The sequence below is a fragment of the Ctenopharyngodon idella genome, chromosome 19 (genome assembly GCF_019924925.1).
Source record: "Ctenopharyngodon idella isolate HZGC_01 chromosome 19, HZGC01, whole genome shotgun sequence".
NCBI classification, from domain to species: Eukaryota; Metazoa; Chordata; class Actinopteri; order Cypriniformes; family Xenocyprididae; genus Ctenopharyngodon; species Ctenopharyngodon idella.
This window is the reverse complement of record NC_067238.1, coordinates 8,007,208-8,022,994: the sequence shown is the minus strand read 5'-3', so window position 1 is coordinate 8,022,994 and position 15,787 is coordinate 8,007,208. Positions and strand designations below refer to the sequence as shown.

The window sequence follows — 15,787 nt, the reverse complement described above, 5'->3', positions numbered from 1 at the left end:
AATGTGGAATAACACAAAATAGGTAACATAAAGCGTAGAAACTCTGCTTTTTAAAGGGTCATGAAACCCCCAAACACATTTTTTGAGATTTGAACAGATATGTACAGGCTGCACATCATTTAAAACACTAAAGGTACTTATTAAGGTAATCCAAGAGTTAAAATCAGTTATTTTTGCATTTTTAGAGCAATTTCTGTCTTCCGGTTTGAAAAGCAAAGTCGGAGCAACGTCATGGCTTCTGACGTCAATGCGTAATACCGGCAAGACCCGGAGTGGTGATTGGCTGCCAGGGCTCCAGTCGGGGCTGGACGAACGAGCTGACGTCAACCGTTTCTGAACGCTTTTCTGCATTTATTCATGACAAAGATCTCATTAATTTTCATTATTCATGAGAATGAACTCTATTAATCCAAGCACTGTGCTGTATTACGCATGAGATGGCATTACAGCGGAGAGTTCAAATGATGCGTCTGTCCACTTCTGCCTGTTCAACTGCGTTGTTGTCCTTCAGACGCTTAAGTGTACGTTTCCTCCTCAGTAACATTAAAGTGCTGTTTGTATTTTCCCCTCCATGCATTTAGAGCTGCACTTTGACTACAAACACAAGGGAAATAATAATGTAACAATATTTAATATGTAAAAACGCGGAGTGCACATAAGAGCGTTTTCTGCACGGAATGACGCGATAAGTTTAACAACACTTGCGTGGATCATAGATCATAAACGGACAGAAGTAAGCATGTTTCAAGTTTTTATAGACATATTTCATAAAATCTATTGCTCTAAATATGAACTCTATTAAGTCTTCCGTTCAGAGACTGTAGTGCTCGTATACGTGATGAAAATATTAGACCTTTTAAATGTTCTTCCGTGACTGTCCCTCGTTTGTTGTCATAGAATTCTATTTTTAAAACACATCAAGGTGCCCTCGACTTTGTTTTTTCCTCCGCTCATATGTTAATATTCATTATTCTGTATAATGAGTGTGTTGTAGTTCTGTGTTTTATTGGTTGTCTCCCCCCCCCTCTACACTCCCACTTTGAGAGACTTTTTCCAGTTCTGAGGTGTGAACGACCGGCTAAAACAGGGGGGGTTCATGACACTTTAAAGCATCTAACCATTTTGATCAACTCTTAACGAGTGCTGAATAGTCCCTATAAACCGGAGTGTACCGCCCGCCGGCACCACTTAGCAACGAAAAAAAATCAATAATCATATTTTTAAAAACTTCTTCCTTGATTAACACAAAATAGGTGTCATTTGAAAGCTTAGTGTCTGAACTTTACAATGCATGTAGCCAAATCGATTAACTCCCAAGTAGTGCAGAGTTATTTGCTGATAAATAGAAAAAAATGTTTTCATAATTTATTTAACTAAAAACAAATATGTAGATTTCAAGTGGCATTTTTACTCATAACTTCATGAAATATGCACAGATCATAGAAAAGTATAATGCTGTGGCACAGCATTATTTAAAGCAGATTCTCACGATTAAAATGAGTCCAAAATCAACATAATCCCTTGTGTGGATCACGAGATATTCCTCATGGAGTAACGATTTTAAAAAATGCCCATTAGGGGGCGTCAAGGGCTAAACAAAAAGGCTACCTTGGTTCCAAATGCTGTAACTTGTGAATTTTCCTCTTATCTTATTTCCTTCCTGAATTATTGCATGTCAAATAAGATATGTAAAATTATAATAAAAATGAAATATATTATGGTTTTTTTTTTTTTTTTTTTTTTTAAATCAGCAGTTTCTCAGCATGAGAATATCCAGTTATAATGTAATTTATATTTTCTAAAAATTGAAATGTGTTCTATCAAACGATACCTACATTTTGACTATCCTTGCTAGAGTTTTGGAGTTATGTCACTCAGAAAAAAACAACTCTAAAATGCCTTCAGGTCTTAAAGGGTTAAAAGCTTGTAATTAATGTAGTTGTCACCTGTTCTCATTTTCAGTGTTTATAATACCAAGGGTATCTAGCCACTGGGGATGTTTGGGCTCCTCCATAATGCTTTAAATTACAATATTCTGTGCAGAATTCAAATGGGTTTGGAATGCATTAAATTGGTTGAATCATGCATATGGCCCTCTCTGATGTTGCCTCAGTTTAGTCAGAAGAGAGAGACTACAGATTTGAAATCTGTTTATCTTCTAAAAAACAAATACATTGAAATGCATTTAAAAGTACAACAGTTGACTGCCAGATTATCCTAAAGCTATTATATATGGACTGCAACCAGCAAAACTTGAATTTTGATTTTGTGGGGTCTTTAAAGACATTATTTTATGTTCATATTACATAAGAAATTTATAATTTTTTTTATAGATATTAACTACACTGATAACTGGATGCTGAAAACCTTGACAATGTGATAGTTCATTCAAAAATGAAAAATCTGTCATCATCAATCTCGCCCTCATGTCATTTCAAACCTCTTTGACTTTCTTCTGCAGAACACAAAAGATATTTTGATGAATGTTTGTGAAGAACAGTTTTGTATGGAGTGGGGAAAAAAAAGCACTGATATTTCTGAAAATATCTTTTATGTTCTACAGAAAAAAATAAAAAATAAAATGTCATACAGGTTTGGACATGAGGTTGAATAAATGGTAATAGAATTGTTTTAGGTGAACTACCCCTTTAAACTGTATAATTTGCCCAAAAGCCTATATTGACAAATCAGCTCTCTGGAGCTCCATACCTTCTTCTTTGTGCAGCCTGATTGGACAAGAATTGCAAAGTCTCCAATCTCATGTGGTACTTCATGTAAGAGGATGGTGATGGTGGTAACAGCACCAACCGCTGGACCAACCAGGAATGACGCTCCAATTGCAAGACCATCCGTGAAATTGTGGGTGAAATCAGCAGCCAGGTTCAGATAACCAGACACTTTAATATCTGTAGAGACAAAGAGAAGTTATTCTGTCAGTAAGACAGCAGCACTGACAGATGGAAACAAAACTCAAATACTTGAGTTTTTTGGACTTGGGTTTCCATACCAGAACTCGTCTCTACTGTTTTCTCTACAGGTTTCTTATTGGACTGAACTTTATCTTTTTTTCCCTTCTCTCTTTTCTTGTCATCCTCTTCATCACTATCCTTTGCCTTTGGAGCAGCTGAAAACACAACAATGAAAATATTTTTTTATTGCATTTGAAACCTGTCAAGAATGTCCAGATCACTCTCTAAAATACATAAAAATAAGAAATTATATTTTTTTTATTTTATTTCAGCACCAGCAGCATTGTTTGTAATGTGACATTTTTATGACAACCTAATTTTCATTTTGCTTGCGTGCCACTCAGCTATGCAACTGGGAACAGCTGCTTCATTGTGAGCACTGATGAGAGCTATCAATTTAATTTTTTGCTATCATTGGTCAGGCCACTTGCACTTTTACTATGCAAAAGAAAAAAATAATTATTATTATTATCTTTAGTCTTTATTCAGTGTGTGGAAACAGATCAATCTATATTTATGGAATTTAAAGGGTTAGTTCACCCAAAAATGAAATTTCTGTCATTAATTACTCACCCTCATGTTGTTCCACACCTGTAAGACCTTCGTTTATCTTCGGAACACAAATTAAGATATTTTGATGTAATCCCAGAGGTTTTTTATCCTCCATTGAAAGCAACGAAGTTAGTACATTTAATCTCCAGAAAGGTACTAAAGACATCGTTAAAGCCGTCGACGTGACTACAGTGGTTCAACCTTAATGTTATGAAGCGACGAGAATACTTTTTGTGCGCAAAAACAAAACAAAAATAACGACTTTATTCAAAGATTTTTCCTCTTCCCTGTCAGTCTGTTAAGCAGTTGGCGCAGTGCTGCGTTTCCGTGTTTATATCCGAACACTGCCTCATTATTGGCCGGCTCCTGCGTCAGCTGCACACGCATGCCTCGTGCTGCTCACGTGAAGAGGCGTCTGCCAATACTGAGCTGCCGTTCGGACATAAACACAAAGCACTGCGCTAACTGGACTGACAGGTAAATTGTTAAATAAAGTCGTTATTTTTGTTTTGTTTTTGTAGACAAAAAGTATCCTTGTCGCTTCATAACATTAAGTTCGAACCACTGTAGTCACGTTGACTATTTTAATAATGTTTATACTACTTTTCTGGACATTGAATGTGCTAATTTTGTTGCTTTCAATGGAGGATAATAAAACCTCTCGAATTTCATCAAAATATCTTAATTTGTGTTATGAAGATGAACGAAGGTCTTATAGGTGTGGAACGACATGAGGGTGAGTAATTAATGACAGAAATTTCATTTTTGGTTGAAACCCTTTAATTCTCTCAGAAGCTCTGTAGATAAAACAGCCTAAAGAGACAAACATTCTCAGTGTTATGGTGCACTTGTTCCAATTTCGGCAAGAGAATTTGTTTGATTGATCACCCCTCTGCCATTCTTAATCGGTGAGTGTGGCAGGTCTCCGAAAGGAGAAGAGATTTCATCAAAAACAGCCAGCAGGTAAAACAACCCTGATTAAAAACAGTTGTTTTAATTCTAGAGAGATGCTGCATTAAGAATATATGTTAAGTGCTTTTAATGCACTTATAATCTGACTAATTCAAGACTCTTACCATGAGAGTGAGAGTGCGAGTGTCCTCCCTTCAAAAGACGAACAAATTTCTCAACCACTAGAAATGCAACAATGCCACCCAGAACCCACAGACCAACTGACATCATGTGACCATGGGCACCACCTGTGACAGAAATTAAGCATTTATTGACACTGTATAAAAAAATAACATCTTTTAATAAATTCCATTCTTGTATTTCATTTGACCAGATTATAACCACTGCAGAAAAAAAAACAGAGAAGTAGAGAAACACAAATTTCAATAACTGAACAATGACCCACCATGGGAGTGACCATGTGACTCCTCATTACCGCGTGAGTGAACATGTGACTCCTCGCTGCTGTGTGATTGACCGTGATGAGAATGAGGTTCTGTGTTGAGATAAAATCAAAAGGTGAAGGTCAGGCTGGTTGCATGGGCCAGTTATTTGAATGGTAGTATTCATAACTACACCAACACTACATCTAGCTGCAAAGTAGCCATGACTTCCGAAAGGATAATTAGGGGCCAAGCCCCGAACCGGCTGTAGTATGGAAGTTTATTAATGCTAAATGTTTTTGAAATAAAAAGCTTGTTGAATTGCACTTATTGAAAAAAAAAAATTTAATTAACCATGCTTGCATTTTAATGCATTGTATTTTTAGGGCTTGCATTTTTATAGGCTGAAATTCAACATGGTCGTATTTAAGCTGTGAATATTTCAATTCAAAATATTTCACACATATTTTCATTATTAAAAATTCGAAGATTCATATTCCCCTTTTAGATTTCACTTCCAACCTATTCAGTCTGTTTTAAAATACAACCTAAAATATTCAACAGGCACTTTATGTGACAGAATGATATAGTTACATGACCTGAAATTGCGCTCACTCACCCAGTGCATGAGGAATGAGATGAAGGAATGCATCTCCAAGCAAACCACCAGATGCGAAACTCAAGAGCACTTTGAGTAGTTTCTGGTGCTGGTCCGTGTTTGACTGCACTGGAATGAGGAAGAGGATGAGGAAGGGTGCAGCACTGATGAGCAAGGTGGCTCCAATTGCCTAAAAACCAGTAAAAAGAAAAAAACTCAGTAGCCATGTTTACATGTACAATTTTTTTGTCATTCCAAAAATCATTCTGACTGAAAGATTCGGTGGACTGTTTACATGAGACGTTATGTAATCCTATATGGTGTTTACATGTGCCGGCACTTTCAATCAGAATGACTTTGTGACATGCGCATATCAGCTTTTATCCTTTTGCCGCCTTGTATTGCTGTCAACATGGAGCTCCATTATTTCTTATGCATGCTTTTTTTTTATGTAAAGTGTTGCTCTTAATCAAGCAGCAACAGCGTGAATTTGTAGCATATTACTGCAGGAAGGTATGAGGAAAAGACGGGGGCAGGAAGCTGACCTTTTTTCATGGCAGTGCATCTCTAAGCAGCATCTTAGTACTACCATTCCCTCCTCCGAAAAGCAAAAGCGTGTGGATGAAGGTCCGTATTAATGATACACTGAGTTCCTTCAGTGTATTTAATAAATGTGTTGTTTCAGTTTTACTCCAGTTTAATTTTACTGCCATCATTGCGCATTATGACGACCCCTGGCCTCTTGACGTAGATGCAAAGTAATCGGTTTAACTCGTTTACATGGCAGTGTTTTTATTTTGTTCAGTTTATAGAAAGGTTTATCCCACCCCTCTCAAACCGATTACAATTTCATTCAGTTTGGGCATTTTTATTCCGATTGGGGTGTTTATATGGAGCATTTTCATTCGGATTGGACTTTTAAACCGATTACAATGCTCCATGTAAACGCACCTAGTGTCTTAAAGGGCACATTGGATGACATTTTCCCTTTTTTTTTTTTTTTTTTGCATTTAGTTTTCTGGCATGTCTGCCAGCTAAGAAAAACTGAAAATAAAACACGCAGCCAGTTTTTTATGGGCTGTCTGAGTCTAAAACTGTGTCATCCAGCGAGCTGTTTCAATTTGCAGCCTGTTTCTACGTAGATAGCTAGCTATTTGAATAAGACCACCCACGACTGCTGACGGACTCTGCATAAACCCCACCCTGAGCAAGTTGTACACTGTCCGCCATTTTTTTCTTCAGGCCGGAGCAGCTGTAGCGACAAGAATGTCTCGTAAGCAACTCAGGTGTTTTGTTGTTGTTCACTCTTCCATTGCCTGCAAAGTCTTGTCTAGTGTTCAACTGCAATTCTGAGTGTTCTGTCATTTGTTCCCATGTTCTTGGTTTTTGATCTTTGCCTGTCTCCTGGATTTCCCTGTCTGCCTGTGTGGTTCTGCTTTGTTGTTTTGTTTGGACTGCCTTCCTGTGGATTTATGACCCTTTGCCTGTTTTTTGACATCGAGTGTGGATTACCCTTTCAATAAACCTGCATTTGGATCCTCTACCTTCGTGTCCCTGTGCAGTTTGTAATAGATGTAATGAATAAAACAATTTTTATGATTACTCCAAGTTTTTTTGTCATGTTCTCTTATTCAAATTATAAATTATATAACTAAACTAATTAATAATTAATTAGGTGACATCCTATGCAGTGCGGTGAATTATTATTGCTCTTTATTGTCTATTTAGGGTATTTTAGTAATTTAAATAACATGGGTTACCATAATATGTGATTAATGGCATTTTATTATAATATAACAGCACCCAAATATGTATTTATTTCCTTCTAATTCTCGTTGTCATTACTGATTAGTGTAGCCTGCTTAAAATAGCATAAAACAACAGGACAAAAACATATTTGATGACTAAAATAATAATTTCATGACTCTAGACATTACTTTGTGAAGACAGTGGCATAATACAGTGACATAATACGTTTTTTAGCCATATCAAAACAGTAATCATGTGTATGGGTAAATTTTACCCGCTGGCGGTTTTAGGTATATAACAACCCCTGGCATTTCTAGTATTAATGCATAAATTATTTTATGTTTAAGATGCTGTCAGTATTGTATGTTTTCTTGTCAGTGCAAATGCAAGTAAATGTACAAGAGGTAGAATCACACTTTACATACAATTGATACAAATACTCATGAGACCACATTAAAACACATTGGTTAATGTTAGGATTTTATGGTTAGGATATAAATGATAAAAACAAGGAATAAAATCATTATTTAACTCTTTAAATATGCGCTAATCAAACAATTTGTAAATTACAGTTACACTGAAAAACTCACTATTCCTATATAGCCTATTAATGTATTAATAGAGAACACAAGAATGTATAAACTATGAAATAAAAGGTTGTAAAAGATTTAGAAGTAATTTATTACTGATTCACAATAACCCTAGCAGCATATAAATCTATTAGTATACTCATCCATCAGCATGTTTTACCTGCATCCAAAGCTCCACCATGTTCCGTCTCCCTGCTTCCATATCTCTTTTCAAACGCTCAGATCCATGATCATGTATGTGTCCATGGTCGTGTGCGTGTCCGTGGTCGTGTGCGTGTCCGTGGTCGTGTGCGTGTCCGTGGTCGTGTGCGTGTCCGTGGTCGTGTGCGTGTCCGTGGTCGTGTGCGTGTCCGTGGTCGTGTGCGTGTCCGTGGTCGTGTGCGTGTCCGTGGTCGTGTCCATGATGCTCCTCTTTGGCATGGGGCAGATTAGCTTCAGCACTCCATTTGCTTGCCCCATGATGCATCTTCACCCCACCATGCGAGTGACCGTGGCAACCACCGTCACCATGGGAATGTCCGTGATGATGGTGGGAGTGAGCGCGTGTCTGCTGGGACATTATGATCCCAACAGTGAACAGCAATAGAGATTTGCTGAAGGTCCACATTCCTCCTGAACAGAAAGGAAACACACAAAGATATTCTGAATCATCAGTGCCATAATATGAGTGGTATCTGGTTAGTTATTGCATGACGTGTCTATGCCCTTTATTTTTAGTTTACATATGTTAGGTTAGAATTGATATGCATAAGGGAGAAAGTAGCCTGTGTTTTAAGCGCTGTAACTGGTAACTTTTGTTGAAGCATGATTAAGCATTCTTTTGCCTTGACAACAACCCCAATTCCAGAAAAGTTGGGACATTTTATCTTAATCTTTATTTTTATCAAGAAAATGTGATTTGTTAATTGTCTTTAACCTTTATTTAACAAAGTACAAAAAAAAGAGTTAATGTTTTCACTGACCAACTTGATTGTATTTATAAAAAAAAAAAAAAAAAAAATTATATATATATATATATATATATATTTTATACACACACACACATACATACAGGTGCTGGTCATATAATTAGAATATAATCAAAAAGTTGATTTATTTCACTAATTCCATTCAAAAAGTGAAACTTGTATATTATATTCATTCATTACACACAGACTGATATATTTCAAATGTTTATTTCTTTTAATTTTGATGATTATAACTGACAACTAAGGAAAATCCCAAAATCAGTATCTCAGAAAATTAGAATATTGTGAAAAGGTTCAATATTGAAGACACCTGGTGCCACACTCTAATCAGCTAATTAACTCACAACACCTGCAAAGGCCTTTAAATGGTCTCTCAGTCTAGTTCTGTAGGCTACACAATCATGGGGAAGACTGCTGACTTGACAGTTGTCCAAAAGACGACCATTGACACCTTGCACAAGGAGGGCAAGACACAAAAGGTCATTGCAAAAGAGGCTGGCTGTTCACAGAGCTCTGTGCCCAAGCACATTAATAGAGAGGCGAAGGGAAGGAAAAGATGTGGTAGAAAAAAAAAGTGTACAAGCAATAGGGATAACCGCACCCTGGAGAGGATTGTGAAACAAAACCCATTCAAAAATGTGGGGGAGATTCACAAAGAGTGGACTGCAGCTGGAGTCAGTGCTTCAAGAACCACTACGCACAGATGTATGCAAGACATGGGTTTCAGCTGTCGCATTCCTTGTGTCAAGCCACTCTTGAACAACAAACAGCGTCAGAAGCGTCTCACCTGGGCTAAAGACAAAAAGGACTGGACTGCTGCTGAGTGGTCCAAAGTTATGTTCTCTGATGAAAGTAAATTTTGCATTTCCTTTAGAAATCAGGGTCCCAGAGTCTGGAAGAAGAGAGGAGAGGCACACAATCCACGTTGCTTGAGGTCCAGTGTAAAGTTTTCAGTCAGTGATGGTTTGGGGTGCCATGTCATCTGCTGGTGTTGGTCCACTGTGTTTTCTGAGGTCCAAGGTCAACGCAGCCGTATACCAGGAAGTTTTAGAGCACTTCATGCTTCCTGCTGCTGACCACCTTTATGGAGATGCAGATTTCATTTTCCAACAGGACTTGGCACATGCACACAGTGCCAAAGCTACCAGTACCTGGTTTAAGGACCATGGTATCCCTGTTCTTAATTGGCCAGCAAACTCGCCTGACCTTAACCCCATAGAAAATCTATGGGGTACTGTGAAGAGGAAGATGCGATATGCCAGACCCAACAATGCAGAAGAGCTGAAGGCCACTATCAGAGCAACCTGGGCTCTTATAACACCTGAGCAGTGCCACAGACTGATCGACTCCATGCCACGCCGCATTGCTGCAGTAATTCAGGCAAAAGGAGCCCCAACTAAGTATTGAGTGCTGTACATGCTCATACTTTTCAGTTGGCCAAGATTTCTAAAAATCCTTTCTTTGTATTGGTCTTAAGTAATATTCTAATTTTCTGAGATACTGAATTTGGGATTTTCCTTAGTTGTCAGTTATAATCATCAAAATTAAAAGAAATAAACATTTGAAATATATCAGTCTGTGTGTAATGAATGAATAAAATATACAAGTTTCACTTTTTGAATGGAATTAGTGAAAAAAAAAAAAATCAACTTTTTGATGATATTCTAATTATATGACCAGCACCCGTATGTATGTATGTGTGTGTGTATATATATATATATATATATATATATATATATATATAACCGGGCCATAAAGAACAATAGGTATCACTTTACAATAAGGTCTCATTAGTTAGCGTTAGTTAATGCATTAACTAACATTAACACTGAGTAATAGCTACATTTGTTACAGAAGTTATTTTTTGTTAAAAATACAACTTTTTATTTTAGCTCAGGTCTATTAAATAATACAGTTACAACTTTTGATTCTAAAGTGTTATTAAATGTTGAAATTAAGATTAATAAATGCTTTAAAAGTATTTTTCATTGTCAGTTTATGTTAACTAATGAATAATGAATTAACTAATGTAAAGTGTGACTGAACAGTAAAGAATCATAACATATTAAAACAATATCTAGGGCATGTTGTAGTCCAGATTAAAATATAAAAAAGTTTAAGTTTGAAAATAAATAGCCTTACGTCTTTTAAGAATTTGGTGCTGTGATGAACACAATAGTGAATACAAAAATCTGAATCGCTGTTAATAACATTTATACTGTAGTAGCTGTAGCGCAGCTCCTTTGTTTACAGGGGTTACCAGGATAACCACTGCATTTCTGCATTATTTTTGTAAATATATATCACCTGTGTAGAACTATAAAATCATCCATAATTCATCCAATTATTATATTCAGTCTGAATGAAATAATATGATGTCTTACCTGCCTGTCAATGTATGTTTTTACATACCCTTGCACACCCTGTTCGCACAGACATCATACATCATCAGTACGTTTCAGGCTATGCAGAGTTTATACAGACAGACCTCAGTCACAGAGCACCGCAAACAAGCAGCAGCCACCTTTTACAGTTCCTACCGAATCAAAACAATGAGCTTGTGCTGTGTCCAAGCCATAACTACCGTAATTAAGAGATGGCAACCAGTGACGTTCTAACCAGAGCTGTTTAGTCAGACTCTGAATTATGCGAATTCACGTCAACAACACTGAAATGAGTTGTTTAAGTTCATTATTATTGTAATGTTATGTGCTTTGAGGCATGAGGTAGTTTAACGCCGTTTCTTGTGATGCTTTGCAGAGAGCAGTCGTGTGTGTGTGTGCGCGCGTTCATTAGGGGTGTAACGATATCACAAACCGAACCGAAAGATCGCGATACACCACCCACGATACGAATCGCGGAACTCTCGTGGCGTACCGCGGTACTCTCACGCCTCCTGCTGCCCATTGTTGAGGTTGTCACTTATCGCTAACTAACTAATCTATTAATTTAAACAAAATTTTCTTTGCATACATTTGAATAAATTGTATTAGTAACGACTAATAAGAGCTTTTTAAATGCTGTTCTAAATATTATATGCCAAAGTTACTGTTTTGTGCATGTCATGTCACGTGACTTGGGAGTGAGCGTCACACTCGGTTACTACTGTGTACGCAGGATGGCTGCTCCGCCTGAGATTGCAGATCCCCCGGACACATTTAAGTCTCTTGTGTGGGAACATTTTGGTTTTCCAGTGGAGTACAGGAATGGAATTCGTGTCGTAGACAAAGCACACACAATCTGTCGTAACTGTTTCACAAAACGTACTTATATCCCAGATAGCACACATACGTCTGCAAGACGTCTGTTAAAGATCACTTAATCTGGAAAGCATCTGCTGTTTACAAACATCTGATAGTCATCTTGAAGATGTCAGTTTCACATACATTCTAAATCATAAACATCTTAAAGACATCTTCTAAACGTCTATTTGACATCTGACAGGAAACGTCCTATAGACGTATTGCAGATGAGCAAACACTCTAAAAAACACGTCTTCCAGACGTAAACACACACATCAAATAGACGTCTCCGAGATGTACGTGTGCTATCAGGGATGACAGGAAACACGTCTAATATGCAAGCGCATCTCCGGAGACATCACCCCAACATTGATATTAGCGGCACACGTAAGAAGCCTCAAAAGCAGGAAACTTTTCCCACTGCCTTCAGAATGAAGCTACAAGCTAACTCTGACCGTGCTCAAACAATTACAAAGGCAATAGGTGCTTTCATGGCACTAGATATGCAGCCGTTTTCCGTTGTTGAGAATGACGGATTCACGCATTTGCAAGTGTGTTGGAGCCCAGATACCAATTACCGAGCTGACCGCATTTCAGTCAGAATGTTCTGCCTCACCTTTACAGCGAAGTAAAAGCCAAACTAGTGGAGGACCTGAGCAATGCTAAATTCATTGCTTTAACTACGGACGGGTGGACCTCCCGTGCAACTCAGTCTTTCATGACGATCACGGCTCACTACATTACGGACAACTGGGTAATTAAAAATCCGGTTCTGCAGACACGCGCTGTCTATGAAAGCCACACAAGTGATCATCTGTCAGAAATACTACAGGCAGCTGTAGCAGAGTGGAAAATCGACAGAGAAAATGCCACTATTCCTGTGACAACAGATAACGCTAAAAACATTGTTAATGCAGTTGAAGCAGCCGGTTTTTCACCAAATATACGATGTTTTGCGCACACAGTTAATCTGGCATCACAGAAGGGAATGGGGGTTAACCAGATGTCACGGCTTTTAGGCAGAGTGCGAAAGGTGGTCACCTTTTTCCATCGTAGCACTACTGCTGCAGCAGTGCTGAAGGACAAACAAGAGCTGCTCCATCTGCCTCCACACAAGCTAATTCAGGATGTTCCCACCAGGTGGAACTCCAGCTATGACATGCTTGAGCGCTACCTTGAACAGCAGGCTGCTGTTTTCTCTGCACTTACAGACAGGAGTATTAAGAGGAACATTAAGGACATTGTTACTCTATCTGATGAAGATCTAAAATTAGCTGAGGACATCATTCAGGTTCTTAAACCCCTGAAAATGGTCACAACTCTGCTAAGCACAGAACAGCTGCCAACCTATCAATGATAATGCCACTGAAACGCACCATCCTGGAATCTATGAAAGTGAGTGACACCAATACAACAGTTGTTAAAGATGTCAAATCTGCCATTGTGTCCGACTTAATCAACAGATACCCAGAATCTGACTCAATACTTGTGCAGTTTCTTCATATGAGCACTGCACTTGACCCACGTTTTAAATCTCTGCCCTTTCTGGATGAAACCATGCGCAGCAACCTCTTTAATAGCCTGATGGAGAAGATTCTGGAATACCATCCCCAGTAGGTATTTTTTATTATTATTGTTTTAATCCAAACTTAATTTAATAAATTAAATTTTACCTATACTATTTAGTTTCACACAAAGCTGCAATGCATATTACTAGTGAGTATGTACTGTGAAAACCACTTTACAAACACAGTATATATGTATATTTTTTTTCATTCAATTTAAACAGAAATCTATCTTCATTCTATCTAAATGAAATCAGAAATGAGAATCACTATGTTTGTTTTTGGTATTTCTATGCATCTGATATAAATTGCAATTAGCAATATTGACTTGAAACTATTTTGTGGCTTTGTCCTTGTTAGCCCTTGGTCTCAGAGGAGCAGTTAGATGTGGCATCCAGCAGTGATGATCCTCCAGCCAAAAAGGCACCAATCTCTGAACTGTTTGGAAAGTTATTTCCAGTGGAGCCGGGCACTCCTGCACCTAAGTCTCCATATCAAATGGTGAAAGAAGAGATTGAGCGTTATAGGCAAGTGCCAACTCTTCCAGTGGAGTCAAATCCACTTGCATGGTGGAAGGACAACGAGAGCCAGTTTCCTCATGTAGCCAAGTTGGCTAAATGCTACCTAGGAGTCCCAGCAACATCTGTTCCCAGTGAGAGGGTGTTCTCTACAGCAGGGGACATTGTTACAGCACAGAGAGCAAGCCTCTCACCTGAGAATGTAGACATGATGGTGTTTTTGAAGAAGAACTTAAAACTTAATTGAACATTCCAAATGTTTCTTAGAGTAGACAAGCCAGTGTTTATTTTTGACTAGTCTTGGAGTTATTTATTTAATTTTAGTTTACTCCGTTAAGCTGAATAAAGCTAAAGTTAAGCTAAAGAGATAAATGTTTTATTCTGACTAGTCTACATTGGAAGTAGTATTTATTTCATTTTTGTTTACTCAGGTATGCTGAGTGCACTAAAAATGTGAAGCCAAAGTTAATAAAGAAAAAGTCAAGTTATTTTTGTTGTTATTATTAAGTTAAGTGAATCTATTGTTCCTTAGCATTGCTGGTAAAATGACATGAACCCTACCCCCACAGCAAACCGAACCGAACCGGACCGAACCGTGGCTCCAAAACCGTAAACAGAACCGAACCGTGCCATTGGTGTATCGTTACACCCCTAGTTTATACGTAGGTCAGAGATCCAGATATAAGATATATTTAAAACCACATTTGGAAGTGGCTCAGAATGGATGCGAAAAAAAAAAATTACATCTCTTGCGGATTTTTGTGTTTACATGTGTGCAACAAATTCTGATTCTGTCAAACATTAATATAAAAAAAAAAAAAAAAAAAAAACATTTTTAGTGCCAGTGTAAACGCAGCCTACTTCCGGGTTTTGACGTCATCCCTGCGCCACTCTATAATATGACAATTTAAAGTCCAGTGACATCAGAATAACATCCTGCTGCAAAGCGGACCTGATAGGAAGAGCCCACACATTTAAAACGATGGCATTTCATGACATTTTCAAGATGTCTGTGATTACTGGATAAGAATTATTATTAAAGAGTAATTCCCATCCAAATAAATATTTTCAGACTAAAGCATAACGAGGAAAACATGATTATGACTTACTAAATGTGATTAATCTTAAAACCGTGGAAACCCTGGAGCATCAACAGACAGAAACTTACTTAACCAAGCCCAACAATCTTGAAATCAAATGTTCATAGTATAAAAAACCTGTTTCACAGTATCTACGCCAAAGAGAGAATGATGCTAAACAAAAAGCATCTGTGGATGATGCATCGGCTCCATTCAAACATTAGAGCTAGATAAATAAAGAGCCAGGCCTCATCACTATGAGCCTGTGAATTTAAAAGAGATTAACACTTATCTACAGTATCAACAAATAACTAATAAAGCTAACTATATAGTGAACAGACCAAGTGATCAGTAAAGTAAACACGATCAGTTTCACAAAGTGCAATGATCATCGTGTAAATACCTGCTGCTGATGAAAACGCCCCAAGCACGCGCCTGTACCGTGCACTGTATCACAACCGGCAGTCTACTAGCCTTGCACACGTCTAGTAATATTATAATTTGGAAAAACTCCGATATTACTTATTTCGCACTGTCGGTGGAGTAGAGACCATAAGATGCAGCTACTCACACTCAAACCGACGTGGCATTCAGTCAACGCACTAAGTGCCGCGAGACTTTAG

The 15,787-nt window shown here is 37.8% G+C and overlaps 1 protein-coding gene across 9 annotated transcripts in view; it reads right to left on the bottom strand.

Moving 5' to 3' along the window:
• slc39a7 (solute carrier family 39 member 7) overlaps positions 1 to 15,787 on the bottom strand; it is a 17,309-nt gene extending 1,522 nt beyond the window's left edge. The window contains exons 1-8 of one of the 9 annotated variants that reach the window (XM_051872510.1): positions 15,568 to 15,787; positions 8,125 to 8,404; positions 7,953 to 8,064; positions 5,475 to 5,643; positions 4,879 to 4,968; positions 4,598 to 4,720; positions 3,008 to 3,124; positions 2,710 to 2,906 (exon numbers count right to left, since the gene is read on the bottom strand). In XM_051872510.1, coding sequence (XP_051728470.1) covers positions 2,710 to 2,906; positions 3,008 to 3,124; positions 4,598 to 4,720; positions 4,879 to 4,968; positions 5,475 to 5,643; positions 7,953 to 8,064; positions 8,125 to 8,399 — 1,083 coding nt within the window. In that variant the 5' untranslated portion in view covers positions 8,400 to 8,404; positions 15,568 to 15,787. Of the gene's footprint in view, positions 1 to 2,709; positions 2,907 to 3,007; positions 3,125 to 4,597; positions 4,721 to 4,878; positions 4,969 to 5,474; positions 5,644 to 7,952; positions 8,405 to 15,567 lie in introns of all 9 variants that reach the window. The other 8 variants (XM_051872507.1, XM_051872509.1, XM_051872513.1 and 5 more) reach the window with 8 other exon arrangements.